A 20,137-nucleotide genomic window follows, 5' to 3' on the forward strand; every position below is an offset into this window, starting at 1 on the left:
AGGCTTGTAATTAAATGAATTGGGATGAGCCAGCAGTCTGGGCCCTACACCTGACGCATTTGGAGCGATTGGGACGATGCTTTAATTAATCTATTAAATTATTGAACTGCGATCAGAGAGTTGCATAAGTCCTTCGATATTCTCGCTTCCAGTCTTTGTTGCTCTCAGACCAACTTAATAATGTCTGGCGTCGAAGGTGTTGTGGGTTTGATTCTCGGCATAATCCCCCTCATAATCTCAGTGGCAGAATATTACCAAGCTACCGGCAATGTACTCCACCGTTGGAAGGAATACGACACTGAGGCCAAACGACTTAGGGAGGAGTTATATACTCAGGAATGTATCTTTCGCAACGAGTTTGATATTTTACTGAGCTCAGTCACGGGCTGGAATTTAAACGAGTCTCACCGAAGACTGGAATCTGGACACGATCAGGAATGGGTTACGGATGATCTAGAGGCGAATTTCGTGAGCTATCTCGGCGAAGACAACGGCGCCGTGGTGTTGACAACAATTAAAGCGATCAAACGGGAGTTGGAATTTCTGAAGAATAAGGTCGAGAGGCTCAAGGGGTCCTGTGAAAACACACCTGTAAGTTAGCATATAACTTCTGCTTTCAGCTATACCTAGCCATAATACAGTACTAATTTCATACAGATAACAAGGGCTGATGTGGCTGCTAGAATCATCTCGAACCCCAATCTGCTAAGGCGAGATTGGGGTTCAGTTTCTCAGGTCAACAATTCAAGAAAAGGCTCTCGGACCTAATCGAACATAATAATAGCCTTCAATTGATTTTGGCCCAGGTGCAGCGAATGCACAACACAACCATTCAAGCTACCCTAAGTTCCGCACCTTCGGGGGTGACCCAAGGTCATCAAACTCGCACCGCGGCAATGAGGGTTTACAATTCTCTTCGGCGTGCTTGTAGTGCCCATAATGGGCATTTTGTATATCTGAGCTTAGAGGACCTTCAGATTCAAAGCCGCAACAGCCCTCTTTCACATGGGATTAACGTGGGTCTACAGCCTACAACCGACCCACACGACATCTCGATTGAGCCACCGATCCGCTTCGTCGTGCGGTCCATGCTTGGTTCTCGGGAAAGAAATCCCACAGCAGTGGCTTTCGTACGCGAAGATGAACAAGACAGAACAGAACTAAAATGGACGTCCAAACGAAAAAGAAAGCCAGATCCACTACCGATAGACGACCAGGAAAACAAGAAGCTCAAGCATGAAGGGCCTTTGGAAAAAACCGGCCTTTCTGACCTTAAAGAACCCAGTCTCCTCGATATCCAAATGCTCGACATCGGACAAAGTCTTCTCCGCAGCTCAGAAGAAAGTCGTATTTCGGTGGATCTCACCATAGGCCGTGATTTCTGTAAGCAGATTCGACGCTATCCACAGAATCTTCCACGACTAGATGAGATAGGGTGTCTGAACATAAAACCTTATCCTGAACTTCGAGTCTGCTCTCCGCGAGAACCTACGCCATACCAATCCCCGTTGTCATTACCAGATCTACTTCTGAAACGACCAGAGGACAACTATGGGGTAGGGCTACTTCCGCACGAAATTCTCCACCTGGCGAAGCGAGCCGCTCTGGCACTTCTTCACTTTCATACAACGCCACTGCTAACACCTGACTGGTCTGGTAGAAACATAGTTTTCTTCGAAACAGAGAAAAGTACTTGGTACCAGCAACCCCACCTAAAAGTCAACACTAACCCCAGTGCTGATATTCGACCAAGTACAAGCGCGGCTATTCGATGTATTCGGAATCCATATACCTTTAGTCTTGGTTGTCTATTGATCGAGCTGGAACATCAAGGCCCATTGAGTGATCTCCAGGAGCCAGGTGACATAGTAGATGGCGAAGATGGCCAAGAAACGAGATTCAACATCTCTAGCAGAGTTAGCAAATCTATGTTTATGGCGCTTGGAACAGACTATAGGGCCGTGGTTCGACAGTGTATACATTGCGACTTTGGGAAAGATAACGATTTGGAAGACCCCGCACTGCAGGTTGCTTTTGAAAGAGATGTGATTTTTGTTCTAGAGAGATTAGAAAGAAAATATTAAAGTTGATTTGAGGGCAGGAATGTTTTATGCAAGAGTAATGTTTTATGCAAGAATAGTATAGTTTGAATTATCTTATTATTTTTGTCTTTCTTCGAATCCGTTTTTTAAGTTGCAGTATGTGGTACATGACGTTTTACTAGTATACTTGGCCCACTGCTATTAATCCAAAGCCTTCAGGAACACATCTTCAACCTGACAGAGCACTATGGAATATGGATTTGCTCTGCATTTGTCTCTGTATGCCCTTATTCAAATTTGTCCGTAAGGAAATCGAATCTTCTGGCTATAAGTAACAGGAAAGACAAGGATGTCCATTGCTGGATTTCCTTTTTAACCAAGCAAGTTTCATATAAACAGAATCGACATTGATATAATAGAGCTATTTCTTTAGCATTGCACCGAACTGAGTCAGATCTTTCCAGGGACGCACTAGTTAGAGTTATGCCTTGAATAGAACTTTTTAGGGAGTCTACTTCTATAGTATGGGCTCTAATAAATTATTATTAATACTTATTAATTAGTAATTATTGTATAGAAAGCTATAAGGTTATAAAAAGCTATAAGAATTAAAAAATCAAGCAAACTTTTAACTTTTAACTTATAACTTGGTATAATAAGTAACTTTAGTAATTAAAAGAGTTAGTATTAAATTTTGCAATATTAGTTTTTTTATTCTCTATTATAACTTACTTCTATTATTTTACTTTTAATATATTACACGCATTATATAATACTTAAATATCTCTAAAAATTAATTTTAAATCTTATAGAAACGAAATTTTTAATTAACTTTCTAAGAAGTATATAATTCCTGAAATTTTAAATAAAATAATAAGAATCTTATAAGTCAAAAATAAGTTAAAAATACTTAAACGAGCTTTCTTTAAATAAAATATATTATATAATAAGAAAAATAAATCTCTTAAAATTAAGAGAATTAAATCTTATATTTATAAAATAATACTTATAAATATAACTAATTCTAAAAAGTAATTCTAAATTTTTTTTTATATAATATTTAGCTAAATATATATAAGTTTTTTACTTAATTAGGAAATATAATTTAGTATAATTTAATATAAGTAATACTTAAAATAAGAAACTAAATTTATAATATTTAATATTTATTTATATATATTTATTATATATTTAGAGAATAATAATAAAAGTATTAATAGCTTATAAATATTATATAAGAGAAGTTAAACTATAAGGAAATTAAAGGCTAAAAAGTAAACTTAATTAAAATAATAAATTAAAATAATTAAAATATAAAATATAAAATAATATTTAAAGAAAAATAAGCTTTTATAATATAAGATTATAATATATAAATAAAATATAGAATTAATAAATAAAAAAATAATATAATATAATATAATATATAAGTAAACTATATAACTTTAAAACTAATTCTTATTATACTAGTATTATTAAGGGATTTAAATTTATATTATTATTAATATTTATTTTTTGTAATATTATTTAGTATTATATAAATGTTTTTAATTATATAATATATAATATATTTAGCTAATTCTTTTAAGTATTTAAAAAGCTTAATTATTACTTTCAAGTAATTTTCTTTAAGAAAAGAAAAGATATTTCTTTTATATAATAATATTAATTCTTTTATTTGAGAAAGATTATTACTTTAAGATTAATATAAAGAATTAAAGTATTACAATTCCATACTCCGCCTAGCCTGGTATCTGAGCCTAGTATCTAGTATCTGGTATCTGAGCTTGGTATCTGGTATCTGGTATTTGAATATCTGAAATTATTTAATAGTTATATGTAATAGAGCTAAGGGAAGCTATATTCTGGGAAATTTAGGATACTAAGCCCTATTAGGCTAAGCTATAAGCGAGAAACTATAAATACTTAAGGGACCTTAACTCGAGATTTCTTTTCTTTCTTAGCTTAGTTTTTTTTAATAAATAATTCTCCTATAAATGTCTTATTTATAGACTTTTTTTATAGAGCTATAATATAAAGAATACTAAAAGAAAATATTATATAATAAATATATAATTATTAAGTAATATAAGCTTTTAGTAAATAAGAAGCTCTTAGCTAAATTAAAGCAAGATTATATTAATTAAAGTAAGTTATTCTTGTAATTTTTTTCTCTTTTTAATTTAGGCATTGACTTATATTATAGCTTAACTTAAGAAGTCAGGTAATTTTTATTTAAGTAAATAAACCGAGCCTTAATATCTTTTTACTAATAGTTCCCCTTCTTAGCTCTAGGGCCTCTTAGTTAGCTAAACTGCAAATATATCATTATATACTGAGATTGTTAGCTACAAATATTAATAAGTAAAGATCGAACCTGCAGCCCGCGGCCCCAAATATTGACTCAACCGGAGGCTTCGATTTCAAATCCAGTTTCGCCGTTCACAGGGCCTTCAATTATTGAGATTCAGAATCCCGATTCCAGAAGCCGCTTGGCGTGCTCTCGGATCTTGTGACTCGATACCACACAACGAGGATTGAGGGCAGGCAAAAGCAGCAAGTTTTTTCCTGGGCCAATTCTAGTACCATTTCAGGAGGCGTTAACTACAGAGACAGATTTACAGCTTCTGCAGCTCCGGACTGAGGTTCTGTATTTGTCTATTCGGAAGGATGCGACCAGGGCACTTCGTGCATATTCATTGCAATCGGCTTGCGAGGGTATTCCATTCGATGATGGGTGAGGGACGGCACCGGTTTCAGGCTTTGTGCATACACTGGCGCACCGAGTGTGCTTCATTCTCCTTACCGTGTCCCAAAGTTGGGTGGCTGGAGGATTTGAATGGCCAGGCCGATGCAGTGCAACCGCACACAGCAATGGAGTCGACGAATCAGCACAGACTTCGGGTCAAAGCTGGGCATTTTCATGCGGCTTCTGTACTCCGTATTGCAATCTCGCACTCAATGATTGTGGCTGAGGCCGCACGCTGTTCTGTTGAGGGCAGGGCCGACATTCTTAGCTGGGAAATACAACTTCTCCGTGTTCTCTTTTCACTCCATGTCGCGGTCCTTCTTTCCAATAAAAATCGTTTTCAAACAGTTATAATATCTCCCTTTCAGATCATTTGCTCCATCTTCAAACTTTGTATTGGTAACTTGAGTGTTGGAGTGAGCTCAAGCACGGGCATGGACTTTCCAAGACGCAAACCGCTGCCAGCCTCAAGCTCATTGAGACATAACACTTACCAGCTTGTCTCGTCACCTTCGCATGATCAGAGCCGTTCATCATTGTGGATGCAGGGAGCGGGTCGACACCTATCCTCTGGTCCTCCTCCCTACGAGTATACTCGACGAAGCTGGACCACCGTCGAGGATAGTGGCCAAGAATCGAATCGCGAGACTCATGAATCGTCGATTACTCATTTATATCCACCTCTTCATGGAAAGCTTTGGCGGACGGGTTACCTTCGAAATGTTCCCTGGCTGGGGGTCGGAAGCTTAATGCTTGTCTTGTCCTCAACAATTGCGAGTGCGATCCTCTTGGTCGTCTCTAACGGCGACGCAGTCTCAAGCTGGCGAGTCGCTCCTTCTGTTGCCCTCGCCATCCTATCAGCAATATCAACCGCCTCCTTAAGCTTCTCTCTTGCAAGCGGCCTTAATGTTTCCTGGTGGCGTAAAATGCTTGAAGGCGCGCCTCTAGATCAGACGCATCGTTACTGGGACCATGGCAATAGTATATGGGCCGCGGTGACAGCTGGGCGACGGTCCAGCTTTTTGTCCATTGCAAAGTTACTCGTTACCCTTGCTGCTATCGCCGAGGGCCCCTTCATTCAGCAAGCATCCACCATATCAACCAGAGAAATTTCCAAACCACTGCCACTCCAAGCTGCGCTTGCAGTAGATCTTCCCCCGGGATACACGGCCGATGTAACAGGGGAGTTCAGGACGCCAACCACCCCTTCTAGCTCGTTCTCGGGCGTCTTTAACAATTACACGAACCGAGTGTCAATCACCCATGGCTTTGACGGCTGTCCAGGAGTTTGCACAGCTAACGCATCGGGTGTTGGCTTTAAGGTCTCATGTGCTCCAGATACAAATACAACATGGGACATGGAAGTCTACAGTGGTGGTGTCACCAAACCGCAGTTTACTGCCAGCACTACCTGGCGGGCACAAACCTCAGATGGTTACGATTCCATTGCTGCCAATGGATCATATGAGTATCTCACCTTGTCAGCGGGCTGGGCCATTAATACAGTCACCCCACTCCTCTTCGTCAACCGAGTTTGCAGTCTCTCGTTAGCCATGGTTTCATATCCACTTCAAATAGTGAACAACACGGTCAGCTTGACTTTGCCAAATGGCACAAATCCTGAGGTTCTCTATGATCTCCCCATCGCCAGCACAGCTCCCGGTATGGGTCTCACAGGGGCTACCACTCTCGGAGGGTTCAGCCTCATTGGGAATGTAAACGATTTTGGTGAATCTCCTACGGAAGGGCCATTTTATGCAAATGTGTCTATGATTTCCAACGGCGCTCTCGCCCTCTACAGCTTATATGGCCTGAACTCTTTTACTTGGTCACATGCCATAAATCCTGATTGGGATGTCATGCAGTTCTCGGGCTATGTATGGCGTGATCCTATACCCGACATCCTGGCTGCATATCATGAGATCATGTTTCGACTTGGTTTGAGTGCTGCAACCAATGCAACTCTCGTTGGACCAATTGTACTTGGTGGTAAAACGTATACAAGCGTGAGAAGCGTCTCAGCCACTTACGTTTTCAATGAGAACTACTATGTCTCAAGGTATAGATACCTTGGAGGCGCCATGGCCGTGATCATGTTGGCGATTCTCAGCGTTATGCCAACGTAAGTTCCCTTTCAATAGACTTAGCCTGCTGAGTTTCAGATCTGGGAAATTTACACATAGTCAAGACTCCAAGTGATGACGAACAGCTGATTTCGGGTGACATAGACTCAGAGGCTGGTGGAATCTTGGTCGCGCAACTACGCTCTCGCCGTTGGAAACAGCAAAAGCCTTTGGGGCTCCTCTACTTGCAAAGTGCAATTCGAACGATACTGTTGAGAACCTCGTCGATAATGTCAAACATCAAATTGTCAAATACGGCGCCACAATAGGAGATGAATTGGGGGATCGCGGGAGCAGACTGCGACTTGAAGAATACGGAGAAGTGCATACTCCTAGGTCTGAGACAAGGTTTCAACAATGATAACAATCAGTATTGGAGACGAAAGATAGCAAGCTAAGACCTGGCAGTGCCCTGCAACTTCTGAGATTCAAGGGGTGGGGGTCTTAGGGGGGTGGTATTTGATAATTGAGTCAAGATTCCTGAATCTTTTCCACGGTCACTAACGATGAATACTTCCTGCTCTAAACTCTTTTTGCAGGCAGGCCACATATGCGTCATGGTGGATTTTTCTTCACAAATGTGCAAATCTCAGAAGGATAAGATGGCGGTTCGAAGAATAACGGGCCGCTTTATAATTCTCAGTAATGGTGGGATCAGCTTGACTTGCGATTTCTCAAACTCAAAATTGGATCCCTGTGTATCAAACTCCCAGAGCTCGAACCCCAGACTGTGCATCACTGCGAAGCAAAGTGATTCCCTTATCAAAGTGCTTTCGGACGTCTAGGGCCCTGATTCTAAGATCTTGATAGAAGATTTTACAACAAAATCTAAGAACTTAGATCTCATTTTTAAAATAATGTACTAACATATAGACTTGAAGTTGGGGTGTTGATATGGCCCAATTCTCCTCAATCTATGGCCGTATGTGACAGCAATATTGCTCTTCGACACTATAGCCCACATAAAGTTCAAATTTCAACAGAATCCGCAGATTAATACAGAAATCCAGCAAAATCGACGATGCCTCAGCATCAGATCGTCAACACAGTGGTTGGATGTCTAGGACTAGAACTTGAACCGAGATTTGCGATCCCGCTTTTCTACAGGCGTAACCATTGAGAACACAGAGTCGAGCACGTGGGGCTGCCAACGCTGTTGCCTCACATCGGCCGACGGCTAATCCCGAAGCCTTTTCGCGAAAGTCGGCCACGGGATCGCAGGTGATTAATCCTCGGCGCCGAGATCGGGATCGAGTAGATGCGGGGCAACGCAGATACTCCCTTGCGGCGTGCATGAGCTGAGCGGAACAGATTCCCTCGCCTAGGAGGATCGCCAAGCGTCGCGCATGCAAGTTGGCCCAAGTTACGTGCCCCAGGCTCTGACAATCCTTTCAAACCGCCCATGGGCTTCGTATATTTCAGACACACCACTCTGGGGCTTAATATCTCCAATACGAATGCTCCCCTGTTGAGTGTGAAATCGAAAGACATGCGGTTAGTAGTATGACTTGTCCCGAAAAATATGTTACAGTACATTGACCAAACATCAGATAGCCTTGATTAGTATTACAAGAGGAGCCTGTTTAACATTATTAACTTTGTTGAGTCAAGAAGACTTTTAGAAAATTTTCAAATTATTAGACTTCCTATGTGATACAACTATAGACTTCTTTTACTAGTTAATCTTTATCTTATGTTCATGATTTATAAAGTGACTTCCTAACAATTTTGTAGAGATAACTCAGAGCATGAAGACAACCCTACTCTTTTATTCTATCTTCCTGGCCCTAGACTTCCTAGTAGATTTGATAACCTAAGAATTGTATTAAACCTAAAAGAGTTATGTTAGTTATCCGGCTTGTTCTTTCATTTTTTGAAGATGACAAAATCTCAATATAAAATCCAGAAGCAAAAACATATAACGCAAAATCAGCCCGTTTGACAAACACAGCCTACTACAAACCAAAACATGAGGAAAACCAAAGCGAAGTATGTATTAAGTCCGGCTTCAGCCAGATGTCAATGCCAAAATCCGATTATCCGAAGAAGCATACCCCCAAGCTTTTGCCTGGAAAAGGAATCCAGTACTGCCTACAAATATCTATAAGAAGGGGGCAATGCAACATCACTCCTGGAAAATCCAAACTTTAAAGGGTTCATTGTTCCTATTCCTTGAGAAACCCAATGCCGCAATTTAGGACACTAGTCTCACCGAAGATTTTCAATCAAACGACAAGACATACTAAGACATTCTAACAATGTCTTCTCCGTCAACTTCACGTTTTCAGGTGTCGGGAGAGAATAGAAAGTATGCAATCCCGTTTTGTACCTAATAGCTCATTGAATTAACCCCAAGTATCTAAACTAAATATTTATCAGTAGCGAAAGCAACCAGGAGTCTTCGTACATGTTGCAAGAATATCTCCAGGCAGATCCAACCGTCTCAGAGTATTGTTCTGGGGCGACTCAAGCAGACAAAACCCGCGCAAGCAAGGATGCTCGGTCACACATGGCCAAGAAGCAGGTGGAGAACTTCGACAAAATATGGGCGGGAAGCCAAGGATCTGCAAAGTGAGCGCAGGTGGCGTGAATATCAAGGAAATGTCAAGTAGTTATTCAAGGTTCTGTCAATCTGTGTTTGTCGGACTGGAAACTGGATACGCACATACAATACTTGGTGGCACTCCAGAAATGTCAGAATCAAGCTGAAATTAAAGAAAAATTCTAGATGCCCCTTAAGCGGCGCCATGCTGTGTCACAAGAATGTCAGTAACTCCGTCCTAGTGTGGTTTGAAAGGTTGGCTCACAGTATCTGATTTGGTCCTGCCATATTTTGTCAGAAGGCGGTGTAAGCCCCAGCCTTCCCAATAGAGGTTAGCCATGGGGAACGACAGCCTCTCACGTTGCAAGGCTGTTTCTCACTTGCTAATAATATATTACTTTATCCCCAGAACGATTCTTTCCTGAAGCCTGGTGTAACCAGAAAATGTAATGTCAAGTCAAAATTTTATGTGAATTTTCTTGCGGGAAATGTACTTGTAAATGACCAGCAATCTGCGATGCTGCAACCCACTATCCGTATCAGTGACACGGCCAATCAAGAGGTGTAGAGAGTTGAACCAATCACTTCATGAGATAGGGGCTAGGTTGATCCAAAGCACGTTTGACAAAATCGGACAGCTCTGCCTAAGCGAAGGGCACATGCATTGAGGTCACCCCTGTTGATCCGACAAAATCTGGTGACACAACATTGGCGGGCATCAGGTTTTGTCAGATTTGGGGGTGAGGCTGTGTTGGGCTGCCCGGCAAGGCACTTTCAGCACCGGTGGTAAAGGTAAGTAGCCTTGCATATTTAAGGTGAGCTGCCAGCAATCCTCTTTTCGAGGTGCCCGCCCAATTTTTCTTCAGTACCAGCCTGATAAGGTGCCCAGCAAAATATATCAAAAACATCCTTGACTTCAATATACGCGCGCCCACTACCACGCTCATCATGGATTCAAGACCGCGACATATCCCTCCGAGCGAGTGGAACCGCTGGAAAGATACCATCTTGGCTCTCAGGCGTGGCAAGACCCTCAAAGAGGCGATGGCTCTTATGAGGGATGTGCATGGATTTAGTGCGAGGTACTCAATCACAGCCCCGTACCCTACAATTTTCCGCTGAATAACCCCATGTCTCAGCCAGTCTCAATACGAAACACAGCTTAATGTCTGGGAAAATCGCAAGAATCTCAAAGTGGATGAGTGGGCAGATATACTCATGATTATTGACAAACTTAATTCTCGATATGAAAATTGCAGGGTACTTATATCGGGCCATCCCGTTCCTGCCGCTAGAATCGAGAGGGCAAGACGGCATTGCGTAGCTAAATTGGGGGGTGCAAAATGCCGTAGAGCGGCGGTAATAAAGGGTAAAATATTGCCATCGAGTGCACTGAATTTTTGCTGACAGTGGCAGAACGACGGTCTACCAACCTCCAGAACGTTTCTATCGAGACTTTAGCGGCTGATGGAAGGTGGACCGCCTATAACTACCTCGACGACATGAATGTGTCGGACCATTCCCACAACCAAACCGATAATGGAATTCACTTGCCAATCTCTCCGGCTAACGACAGCGGCCCATCTGGAAGTGCTATTCCTGATAACGGCGAGTGGCAAGGCGGGCACATGGATGATGAGATCACTACCTTCAACATAGGGACCACATTTCTGCGGTCAGGCTTCTTACACAACTTTGATTCACAAGTCTTCGGTGGGGAAATTGTCGGCGAAGAGACTTTGCCATCGCCCACAAGAGGGTTGTTACCTTCCAACCTGTCAAGGGCTATCATGCAATCGCCTTCGCAATGGGGAGTATCTAATTTTGGTGATATCGACTTCGGGTCGTCCAACTGGGACTCGACAGGTTGGGTAGAGGCTCCCAACTACCAGTATTTTTGGACACCTACGGATCTGCTGAACAACTTGCCATTCAAGCGATTCAGAGAAGATCTAGGTATGTATTCCATTCTTTCTTAGGGCTCAGATATTCCAAAATATTATTCCCATCAATATATATGCGAGAGAAAAAAACTATATGCCTAACCTCTGTTTAGTAATTCATCAGAGCCGATCCTCTAATATGGCTGGGGCCCACTTGGTTTCTACAGCTCAAACCCCAGTCACGCTCTTCCTGGAAGATCTCAGATCTTCCATGTCAGAAGGGGATAAAAATCAAGGGGATCGATGGCCAATATATGCGAAGCACCTGTTGTCATCACTTGAAACTCTTCTGCCCGACGGGAAACTCCAGCCAGGCTATGATAGCAGACAGAGTCTAATCACCGAAGATGAGGTATTTCAAACTAAATTCAACCAGCTCTTGGTGTTTTCAATTGCCAACAACTTTGCCGGTCTCGAGGATGTTCCTGTCGAGAGCATGCTCAAGTATTGGAACCGAGCTGGCGGCATGGCCTCTTTGTTGCTGCAGTCGTTGCAAGCAAGTCAAAGTCATTCCGCAAAGGCTTTGGCACAAAATCTTTTTCGAGCAGCCATCGAAGCAAATGATGAGCATGTTCTTAAAAGCCTGCTCTCCATTGGCTCACTTGACGTTAACACCACGATGTGCATTGCCAATGGCGAAAAGTTGACTCCTGTTGAGCGAGCTGCATACCTTCAAGAACTAGGAATAGTTGAGCTATTGCTCATTGCCAAGGCCGATGTGAATAAGACATTCCCAAACACTGTGAACCCAACGTTGCATTCACCACCGTTGCATCCACGTAGGATATACTCGAGAGGGGCACTTGGAAATTTTATTTTGGGGTGCAGGACGACTACCTCAGAAGCTTTTGAACTTGGCAAATTGCTATTACGAGCTGGTGCCAGGGTTAATGCTAGCGTTGCCAAGCACGCCTTGGAGCTTCTCAACTACCGAGAGCTGGCTTATCTTATTGTTTCTAGCGTATCCGACTCTGATCATGCGGAATTCATGGGTAGTCGGGTTCTTGAGTACATCGCACTCAGCCTTAGTGACCGACAGGCCGCAGAGGTTACCAACAAGCTCATTTTGGCCTGTCAGCGGACGAATTGCAGAAGATGCTTGAGCCAATTCCAAGGTCATATGGATTCGGCTCTGGTACAAGGTGCAAAACGCGGCCATTCGCAACTTGTTGGACTCCTCTTGCGTTACTCAACAACCCCCCACAGAGCCCTGAGCGCTGCAATACAATGCGGTAAACGCGAGTTAATAGACACTATCCTCACTTTGAAACCAGATATGGATGCTCCTGCGCACAGCATCTATGAGTCGAGTTCGATTTTCGGGCAGAAGCGGGGCGGCGATGAAGATGAGGATGGTGAGACAACATCGCTCGCGGAGGCAATTAAGTCCAGAGATGAAAGCCTTATTCGGATGATAGAAGGTGCAGGTTCGCTGGCACACTTAAATGAAGGAGGACGTTTCCAAGCTGCAATCACTGCGGCATCAAAAACAGGCAATGCGATATATGTGCAGAAGCTATTGGAACACTGTCCTTCTCCCGAACCTTCACACATGAGGAAGGCGGTATTTCACGCTATCCGAAACAATCAAGAGCAGATTTTCCGGACATTGCTTGCAGCGGGAGCCGAAGTCAATGAAGAGTACGATAACTATAATGATGAACTAAACTTACTGTATGCTGCTATGGTTTGCAGGAATTCTTATATGGTTCGTGAAATTCTGAATGCGGACATCAAGCCGTCATCTCCTATCAAGATAAGGGTGTTCCAGGAGGCGATTGAGTGGGGGGACAAATCGATCATCGCGGATCTTCAATCTACTTTTCCTGGGACATGGTTAAATGGGAATCAACTGTCGAAAGTTTTAGAGCAGGGTCATATGGAGTGGTTCGATTTCATCCTCAGCACGAAGATGTTCTCAGGTTATGCTCTTACGGATTGCCTTAACGTTGCTATTGAAAGAGGCGACGAGCGGCTGTTCCGTGATCTCATCAAACGAGGCGCCAATCCCATAGAAAACTCCATACTTCAGCATTGTGCGAGGAGCCGTCCTAAGATGCTCCCGTGGCTCTTGGAGCAACACCCCTCTCGAAACAGTGATTGCGCAGTGCCTGACTTCGGAACTTCTGCATTGAAAGCAGTAATAAACCAAGGCCTTGAGGGACTCGAGGCAGTCAATATCCTCCTTGGTTGCAGACTTGTTGACACAGAAAGCTATTCAGACGGTGAATTGCCTCTGGTGGAAGCAATCAGAATGAGTCAGAATGGCAATCATGCCAATTTTGCGGTGATTAGGAAGCTTCTCGACAGCGGCTGCGATCCAAATTGCATTACCGGGAAGGCTGGTTACCTACGAGGTGCCAATGAGACAGCATTCCTGATGGCCATTGAGACAAAAAGCAATGGTCTGGTTCAACTCATGATTGATCACGGTGCTGATATCAACAGAAAGGCTACCATGGGACTGAAGAGAACCCCGCTACAAAGGGCGGTAGAGGTGAACAGCCTCGAACTCGTCGCGCTACTTCTTGGTGTTAATGCTGACGCCAACGGCAAACCAGCGACTCGTGGTGGTGGGACTGCTCTCCAACTCGCGGCCATCCAGGGCAATTGCAACATCGCTGCAAAATTGCTCGAATGCGGGGCAGACCTTTCCGCTCCACCAGCTGTTGTTAACGGCCGATGGCCGCTTGAGGGGGCGGCAGAACATGGCCGTCTTGACATGATTGAGTTTCTGTGGAAGAACAAATTGGCTGGCTTTGGTGTAGCTGGCTTTGATGAAAAGCAATGTCGGAGGGCGATGGAACTAGCGGAGGAGAATGGGCACAACCCATGTAGAGACTTGATTGCGGAACTTTCACAGGCAAGCGCAAGTGCGAATGTGCTGGATGTTGAGTGGCGGGGGAGCCCGTTGGGTTTCGCGTGAGGTTGCTTAACAAGACATGTGGCTTGCGTGAAGACAATTGCGTTGATGATTGTTAGCCATGATTTTGGCGGAGAGATCAATTATAGTTTAATTGGCAACATTTATTGCCACATCAACAGAAACTATTAAAGTGCTTCTTTATCTTCGTAACGGAATGATCACAGGATGCAATCATCGTTAGAGGTCAAGGTTGTTACTCGCTGGGGCACCAGTATACTAACCCTAATTAAAGCTTTTACCATGCTGAATTATATTTTACATAGTTTCTTGATCATATGGAAAAAGGCTCTTAGTGACTATTCAATAAGTAATATCATAGCTTGTCTGGAAATATATCACATGAAGCCTAGAGATCTGTGAAAACATGAGACCTTAGCCGGTGCCTCTTACTCTATTCTTATAATTCAAATCTACTATCCTTCTAGCTAAATGGTCTCTTCCTTTGTGCCATAGCATGTCGCTCAATAGCAAGTATCTGGCCATTAAATAAAAGGGCATATTATGGCGATACAATGCCCAGGGCTTCCAACCTCAGCTCCCAATGCTGCGATTGCCCTGCTCCGGGACGGCATACCAAGCATGTAGACTGGCGCTTGATGATATGGCCTAATTCGTTTCTTCTTCCCTTAATTTAGATTTCGTACTCGGACAAATGGATAAATGGATAAATGAATGACCATTAATTATTACTGCTCTATCTTTACGTACACCGTCTGTCAGCGCAGGGTTCTGACTCCTATTCTCAAAGAGTGGGTATTCATTATCGGCGATTTCTGGCTTGAAGGCCAAGAACCAAGCGCCAAGAACCAAGAACCTAAAACTCGAAAACAGGATCTTGTTCGCATCTGTACTATTCAAGTAGGAGAACCTGCTCAACATCTAGGATCATACACTTAGCTCCTATTTACCATATACTTGCGTGATCTGCATTAGCATTAGTGCAAGGCCATAGCCCAATTTGCTAATTGCATGAATAAAGCAGTGTTTTGCATGTAAATAGGCTTCAAATATAATATTAAAGTTAATATAGATTGAGATGTTTGAAGCATAAGAAGTACGAGCCAGTAGAGGGTGTATTTGCCTCTGTAGTTAAGCTAACCTAGTAAGGGAGTATCACGCGAATGGCAACTAACTGTGACGGGCTAGGCCCTTACACAAAGAAGACTAGTGGTTTGATTAACTAAGTAGAATTCTCTGAGGAGAGAAGAGAGAACGAAGAGCAGAGAGAACGAAGACACATGATATCGGGAATTCTCGAGTTCATGTGACCAGGCGAAGGCGCCTGGGAAGAATAAAACCGGGTTCTAACCCGTTACATTAACAAATTATCCTCAGTCGATGATCGTATGTAAAAAAGCAGATCTTTACTTTTGATTATACCCCAACATGAAATCCAATATCGAACTCCCAAGCCTACTACCATTCCCCAACGGTACAAACCCAGTTCTCCACAGTTTGCGATGCGCGATACTCAAGTCTAAGGGATCGCAATAAAGTATTGAAAACTCGGAACCGAATTTTCTCGTTGCCACTTTTGACAAAGATCACTAATCGAGAATTGAGCACTTGCATCTGCAAAAGTTCCTATCTGCACGTCAGACCATGAAATCAAATTCTGTATTGGATACGCGAGCTTAACTCTGCGAAATCGACTTTGCAACTTACGATTGTGAATCGTATTCCCTATTACCTCCGTAACCTGCTTTATCGCATCATAAATGACAAATGTAGCATCTCGGTTTGGCGATCTTGAGTTGGCTTGAAGTTCGTGGCGGGCACATGATCTCTCGGTGGAGGAAGGCTGCACGTTGTACCGGAACCCGAAGAGTCTGTCACCAATGGAGAGAGACTCGTCGGAGAAGATGTAGATGTGCGTAGATGACCTGCCCGTCCGACAGGTCGAGACACGTTGCCGTGAGAGGCTCTCCCCAAGGGCGGCGCTCGCGTCACAACGCTGCATATATTGATAATCTTGTACGCCTCGATCTACTTGGTTTTTAAATTCACTGCTAGATGGCGGTGCTGAACAGTCCGCTCTTGCAGAGTAGGTCTGAGAGGCACTACATGTGGACCCGACGCGTGCCCTGGAGCCAGCGCTGTAGCGCAGTGATTCATCGTGGTCAGGTCGTTATTGTCGTCGATGGTAGAGGGAGAGGCGATACATCAGAATCTAGTCGCCATCCCAGACTTGTATCCGTTGGGGGATTGCTGTACATCTTGTTTCTGTTCCTGCACTCGCAGAGGAAATGGGCGCCGAGCCTCTGAAGTCCTCGGGTACATGTTTTCAGATCCTTCATGAAACTCCTTAGAAAGTCGATCAGGCACCTCTTGTTCCATTCCATGTATGGCTTTAGAACGGTCTTTGACATCTTCTTTGTCGGCTTCGACAGCTTGGCGCGGAATCGGTTCCGGTTTTCTCGGTTTGAGTGGAGACCTCCCACAACGGAGGGGGCTTTCTACGCTCGGTAGGCTAGGAAAATTTGTATGCGGCTCCGGTAGGTTGTTTTGCTTATTGCCTTTTCTCATGCTTCTTGTTCGACTTCTTCCGAGAAGGAATGAAGATTCAGATTTGCCAAATATCACTGCCCCCTGGGACTTCAGTGGTCCTAGAAAAACTACACTTCCAGATCCCATTCGCTGTTTGCTTTCAACCTGCTGGAGACGATCGCAATTGCAACTAGAATTTGCGTTGCTTAGGCAATTTTCGAAGAGCATCTGGCCATGGTGCCGTTGGCGATGTTGATAAGTCTGGTTCTCTTTGGTCACAAGACTGCCAGCTCTCTCATAGAGAGTTTTGAGGATAGGTATACCAGCTGCAAGGTAGTCCTTATCTTTAGGGACATATTTCCATCGATGACAGAGACCATTTGTAGAGCCTTCGGCTGGCTCAATAACATCCTCGAATCCGCTTGCAAAGAGAACAATGGCATCGATTTCCTGTGCGAAATTGATCCAACCCCCACAACTGTTTTTGATAATGGTCTCTTTTAGATGGAGTGGCGATCTCTCCTCCACCAAGTCCATGAATTCCCACCCTAGGAGCCTTTGTCCTTTAGACATTAGTGAGTCAGATGTAAATTCCCTTTCGGTACCTTTTCCCAATAAGTCTTCCAATGAACCCCAGATATCCCGCACCATTTGTTCAAAATACAAGCTTGAGGAACCAGCATCTCCGTCGAACAGCTTGGTTGATCTATTTTCAAGTAACATCTTCTCTGCAGCGTCACAGACATTCCGAGCCGGATCTGCGGAAATTATATCCACGGGTTTGCCTGCGATGGAAAACGGCTTGCGGAAATGTCTCGTCTTGGCAATATGCGCGATCACCGCCGATGATGGAACCAACCAACCTCTCTTGTCGCGGGTGTCGTAGAGGACAACTGAAACCTTCGAGGCATGTTGGAGTAATTTCTCATAATGGCCAGTCCGTGAGACATGTAGTTTGCTATCTTTGGGGCCCATAGCAAAGCTCACTCCAACCTCAATAATATTCAGAAGCCGAATGGATAACACAGGGGTAGTTCTAGGTCTACTAGCCTCCTTGGTAGGCGACCAGTTAATATTCTCGTATTTTGCATCTGTTGTTCCGAGATTTGTTGTCACTTTCCCCCACCAGCCTAGAAACGCACGTGTTGAGGCCAGTGACTCTTGATCGACGCTGCCGAGTAAGGCTCTTTTTGGGCATTGCTGATCCGCTTGAAGGTATTCCAGCCTAGTGTTGTCTTCATTCGTTATGAAATGCCACTGAATAGAATTCCCATGCCGTTGTAACGGAACAAACATGCATGAAAATCCTTTAAGCATCAGGCCACCCTTGAACTCTACCGCATGACTGGCACCTCCTAAGGCGGCCATCATTTGTATCGGGATCTCTAATCCAATCAAACCATGGTCCCGACTTGAAATGGGAAAATTGAAAGCGATGACTGGGTTAAAAAAAAGGTCATGCCAACAACTCTTCTCCTCGAGAACATCCGTGGCGAACTCGATTTCGAAAATAGCAGGAAGATTATTAGTCCATGCAGATATTTGAGCTTCTGAGCGTCCGACCGAACCACTCTCTGATGTGCGGAGTGCTGACCCAAGCCAGGCTAATTGTTGAGCGATTTGAATAATGGATTCCTCTACGCCATCCACATGAACAACAATAATGGGGTTGCCATAACACATTTTTAAAATTGGGCCATTATCTAATAATAATCAGTATATGCGCAAAGTGGGAAGACTCTGTCGTGTAAGTTGCAGCAAATTCAACTTGCCTCTTGATATTTCCCCTCCCTCATTCAGAATTTCCTGAATCGATTCAAGCAGCTTTAGGCCCAGGGCCGTGTCCGGCCAAGTCTGCATTAGATATTCTGTGACAGTTGTTGCTTGTGCATCTCGTGCGCTTCCAGTCACTGCAATAACAGAACCTAAGGATACCGCTCTCACGTCGCCAAATTGCCCCTCAACAAATTCCTTCACCTGCCAATGAACATTGAATATAGCACGATGCGTGCGTATTTCACCTCCACTCTGTGGAAACTGATCTGGTGGAGCACTGGGCTCATGATATCGCTTTTGTTTCTTTCGGTTTGGTCCGTCCTCCAGGTGTTGTTCAACACCGTAATATGAATTGTTTATTGAAAGATGATTCCGGACAACTCTCCTAATCTCGTCCATACCGTGCATTTTATTACTCCGTTCATGGTTCTTCTGTAGTTGGTGCCCACCGAACACAAGTCTCGAAGACTTGACCAACCGCAAATCTACCAACTCTTGGGGCGTGGATTCGTACGGACTTGACGGCGGAGTTGTTTCTGGGGTAGTGGGTCTGGGGTGTTTTCCAGTAAAAGCTGTAACCCCTGATGTTTGATATGCAAGTGGACCACGGCCTGCTGGGGTAGCGATTTCCATCGTTTGATCCTCTTTAATTGACAGGAGATCTATACCCGTCGCACTTATTGCTGGACTTGGAGGGAGAGGCGTTGGAAGTATGCTTTCTCGGTAAAGGCTCTGGGCCATGTCGAACGAGGATGGCGAGGGGACCCTTTGAGAACCAATGTTCACGGAATCCCCAATCTGACCAGCAGGTTCTGGTGCCATTGATTGATTTGAGTGACCATGTGAATTGCATGGCTTGAACGTGAGATAATTCTGGCCTAGCTCTGGCTGAAGTGAAACTCGATGTTGAATTTGGGAACACTCTAGTCCAGCTGTTTGGGCTGGGTCTTTTGCCGTGCCTAACGGCTGTAGTGCCGTGGATTGAAAGGAATAAACATAAGGTGCGTTGTTGAAGTTTGTTGAAGCCATATCTTGATTGTAGTTTAGTTGTCACGTTTCAATCCTACCAGAGTACAGAGCTTACCTTATTTATCTACCTGAATGATTTGTCCTATGCGGAAATCAGAAGCTTGGGTTCAGGAAGGTGCATTCGTTGCCACTCAGTGCTATTCCAAAATATTGACGTAATAAACTCAAAAGCAAAAGAAGAATCAGATATCTAGAAGGAAAATGCCTTCGGTGACCTTGGTAGCCGCTGGCAGGTCAAGGCTACCTTCCACCGCGGTCGCATTTTCGGACAGCGCCAGCACACTAAACCTCTGTGGGGGTTGCCATCCAACCAATATCCCGCGCTCCTTCGGTGAGGAAACAACCATTACCACTCCAGGACTCTGGGCCATGGAATAAATCTGAGGCTACGAGAGCAGACAGATGCGTTTCATCTGCGAGCCCAGAGCCACATTAAATGGGCGGCTAATCTTAGCCTTCGTTGATTGATTTCCGATGCGCAATACACGTTTGAATGCGTACGGAAATCGCGGCATAAAGT

The 20,137-nt window shown here is 43.9% G+C and overlaps 5 protein-coding genes across 5 annotated transcripts; 3 read left to right on the forward strand and 2 right to left on the reverse strand.

The window, feature by feature from the left end:
• Positions 1–180: 180 nt before the first annotated feature.
• On the forward strand, positions 181–2,084 carry K444DRAFT_636781 (uncharacterized protein; the record flags this gene model as incomplete). Its single annotated transcript, XM_024884045.1, has 2 exons — positions 181–591; positions 684–2,084. The coding sequence occupies 2 exons, from the start codon at positions 181–183 to the stop codon at positions 2,082–2,084; spliced, it is 1,812 nt and encodes a 603-aa protein (XP_024728400.1).
• A 3,141-nt stretch (positions 2,085–5,225) lies between these two features.
• Positions 5,226–7,387, forward strand: K444DRAFT_669282 (uncharacterized protein; the record flags this gene model as incomplete). The annotated part of the gene is made up of 2 exons (XM_024887506.1): positions 5,226–6,913; positions 7,020–7,387. The coding sequence occupies 2 exons, from the start codon at positions 5,226–5,228 to the stop codon at positions 7,273–7,275; spliced, it is 1,944 nt and encodes a 647-aa protein (XP_024728401.1). The 3' UTR covers positions 7,276–7,387.
• Positions 7,388–10,842: 3,455 nt separating this feature from the next.
• Positions 10,843–14,485, forward strand: K444DRAFT_233408 (ankyrin). The gene is made up of 3 exons (XM_024871247.1): positions 10,843–11,412; positions 11,513–13,896; positions 13,961–14,485. The coding sequence occupies exons 1-3, from the start codon at positions 10,959–10,961 to the stop codon at positions 14,123–14,125; spliced, it is 3,003 nt and encodes a 1,000-aa protein (XP_024728402.1). The 5' UTR covers positions 10,843–10,958; the 3' UTR covers positions 14,126–14,485.
• A 900-nt stretch (positions 14,486–15,385) lies between these two features.
• K444DRAFT_233424 (uncharacterized protein) lies at positions 15,386–16,386 on the reverse strand. The gene is made up of 2 exons (XM_024871249.1): positions 15,965–16,386; positions 15,386–15,909 (listed from the first exon to the last, which is right to left on the reverse strand). The coding sequence occupies exons 1-2, from the start codon at positions 16,283–16,285 to the stop codon at positions 15,742–15,744; spliced, it is 489 nt and encodes a 162-aa protein (XP_024728403.1). The 5' UTR covers positions 16,286–16,386; the 3' UTR covers positions 15,386–15,741.
• On the reverse strand, positions 16,387–20,011 carry K444DRAFT_233412 (uncharacterized protein). The gene is made up of 3 exons (XM_024871248.1): positions 19,673–20,011; positions 18,585–19,619; positions 16,387–18,515 (listed from the first exon to the last, which is right to left on the reverse strand). Exons 2-3 carry the CDS (start codon positions 19,615–19,617, stop codon positions 16,489–16,491), a joined length of 3,060 nt encoding a protein of 1,019 aa, XP_024728404.1. The 5' UTR covers positions 19,618–19,619; positions 19,673–20,011; the 3' UTR covers positions 16,387–16,488.
• Positions 20,012–20,137: the final 126 nt, after the last annotated feature.

This window comes from Hyaloscypha bicolor, assembly GCF_002865645.1.
Source record: "Hyaloscypha bicolor E unplaced genomic scaffold K444scaffold_182, whole genome shotgun sequence".
NCBI lineage: Eukaryota > Fungi > Ascomycota > Leotiomycetes > Helotiales > Hyaloscyphaceae > Hyaloscypha > Hyaloscypha bicolor.

Bases quoted from the DNA above. Each gene is read 5' to 3' on its own strand.
- K444DRAFT_233412 (XM_024871248.1), bottom strand. From the start codon at position 19,617: ATGGCTTCAACAAACTTCAACAACGCACCTTATGTTTATTCCTTTCAA. The intron at 18,516-18,584 runs GCAAGTTGAATT...GATTATTATTAG, and splicing joins GGGAGGGGAAATATCAAGAG to ATAATGGCCCAATTTTAAAA.
- K444DRAFT_233424 (XM_024871249.1), bottom strand. From the start codon at position 16,285: ATGCAGCGTTGTGACGCGAGCGCCGCCCTTGGGGAGAGCCTCTCACGG. The intron at 15,910-15,964 runs GTTAAGCTCGCG...ACGTGCAGATAG, and splicing joins TGCAAAGTCGATTTCGCAGA to GAACTTTTGCAGATGCAAGT.
- K444DRAFT_233408 (XM_024871247.1), top strand. From the start codon at position 10,959: ATGAATGTGTCGGACCATTCCCACAACCAAACCGATAATGGAATTCAC. The intron at 11,413-11,512 runs GTATGTATTCCA...ACCTCTGTTTAG, and splicing joins GCGATTCAGAGAAGATCTAG to TAATTCATCAGAGCCGATCC. The intron at 13,897-13,960 runs GTGAACAGCCTC...ACGGCAAACCAG, and splicing joins CGCTACAAAGGGCGGTAGAG to CGACTCGTGGTGGTGGGACT.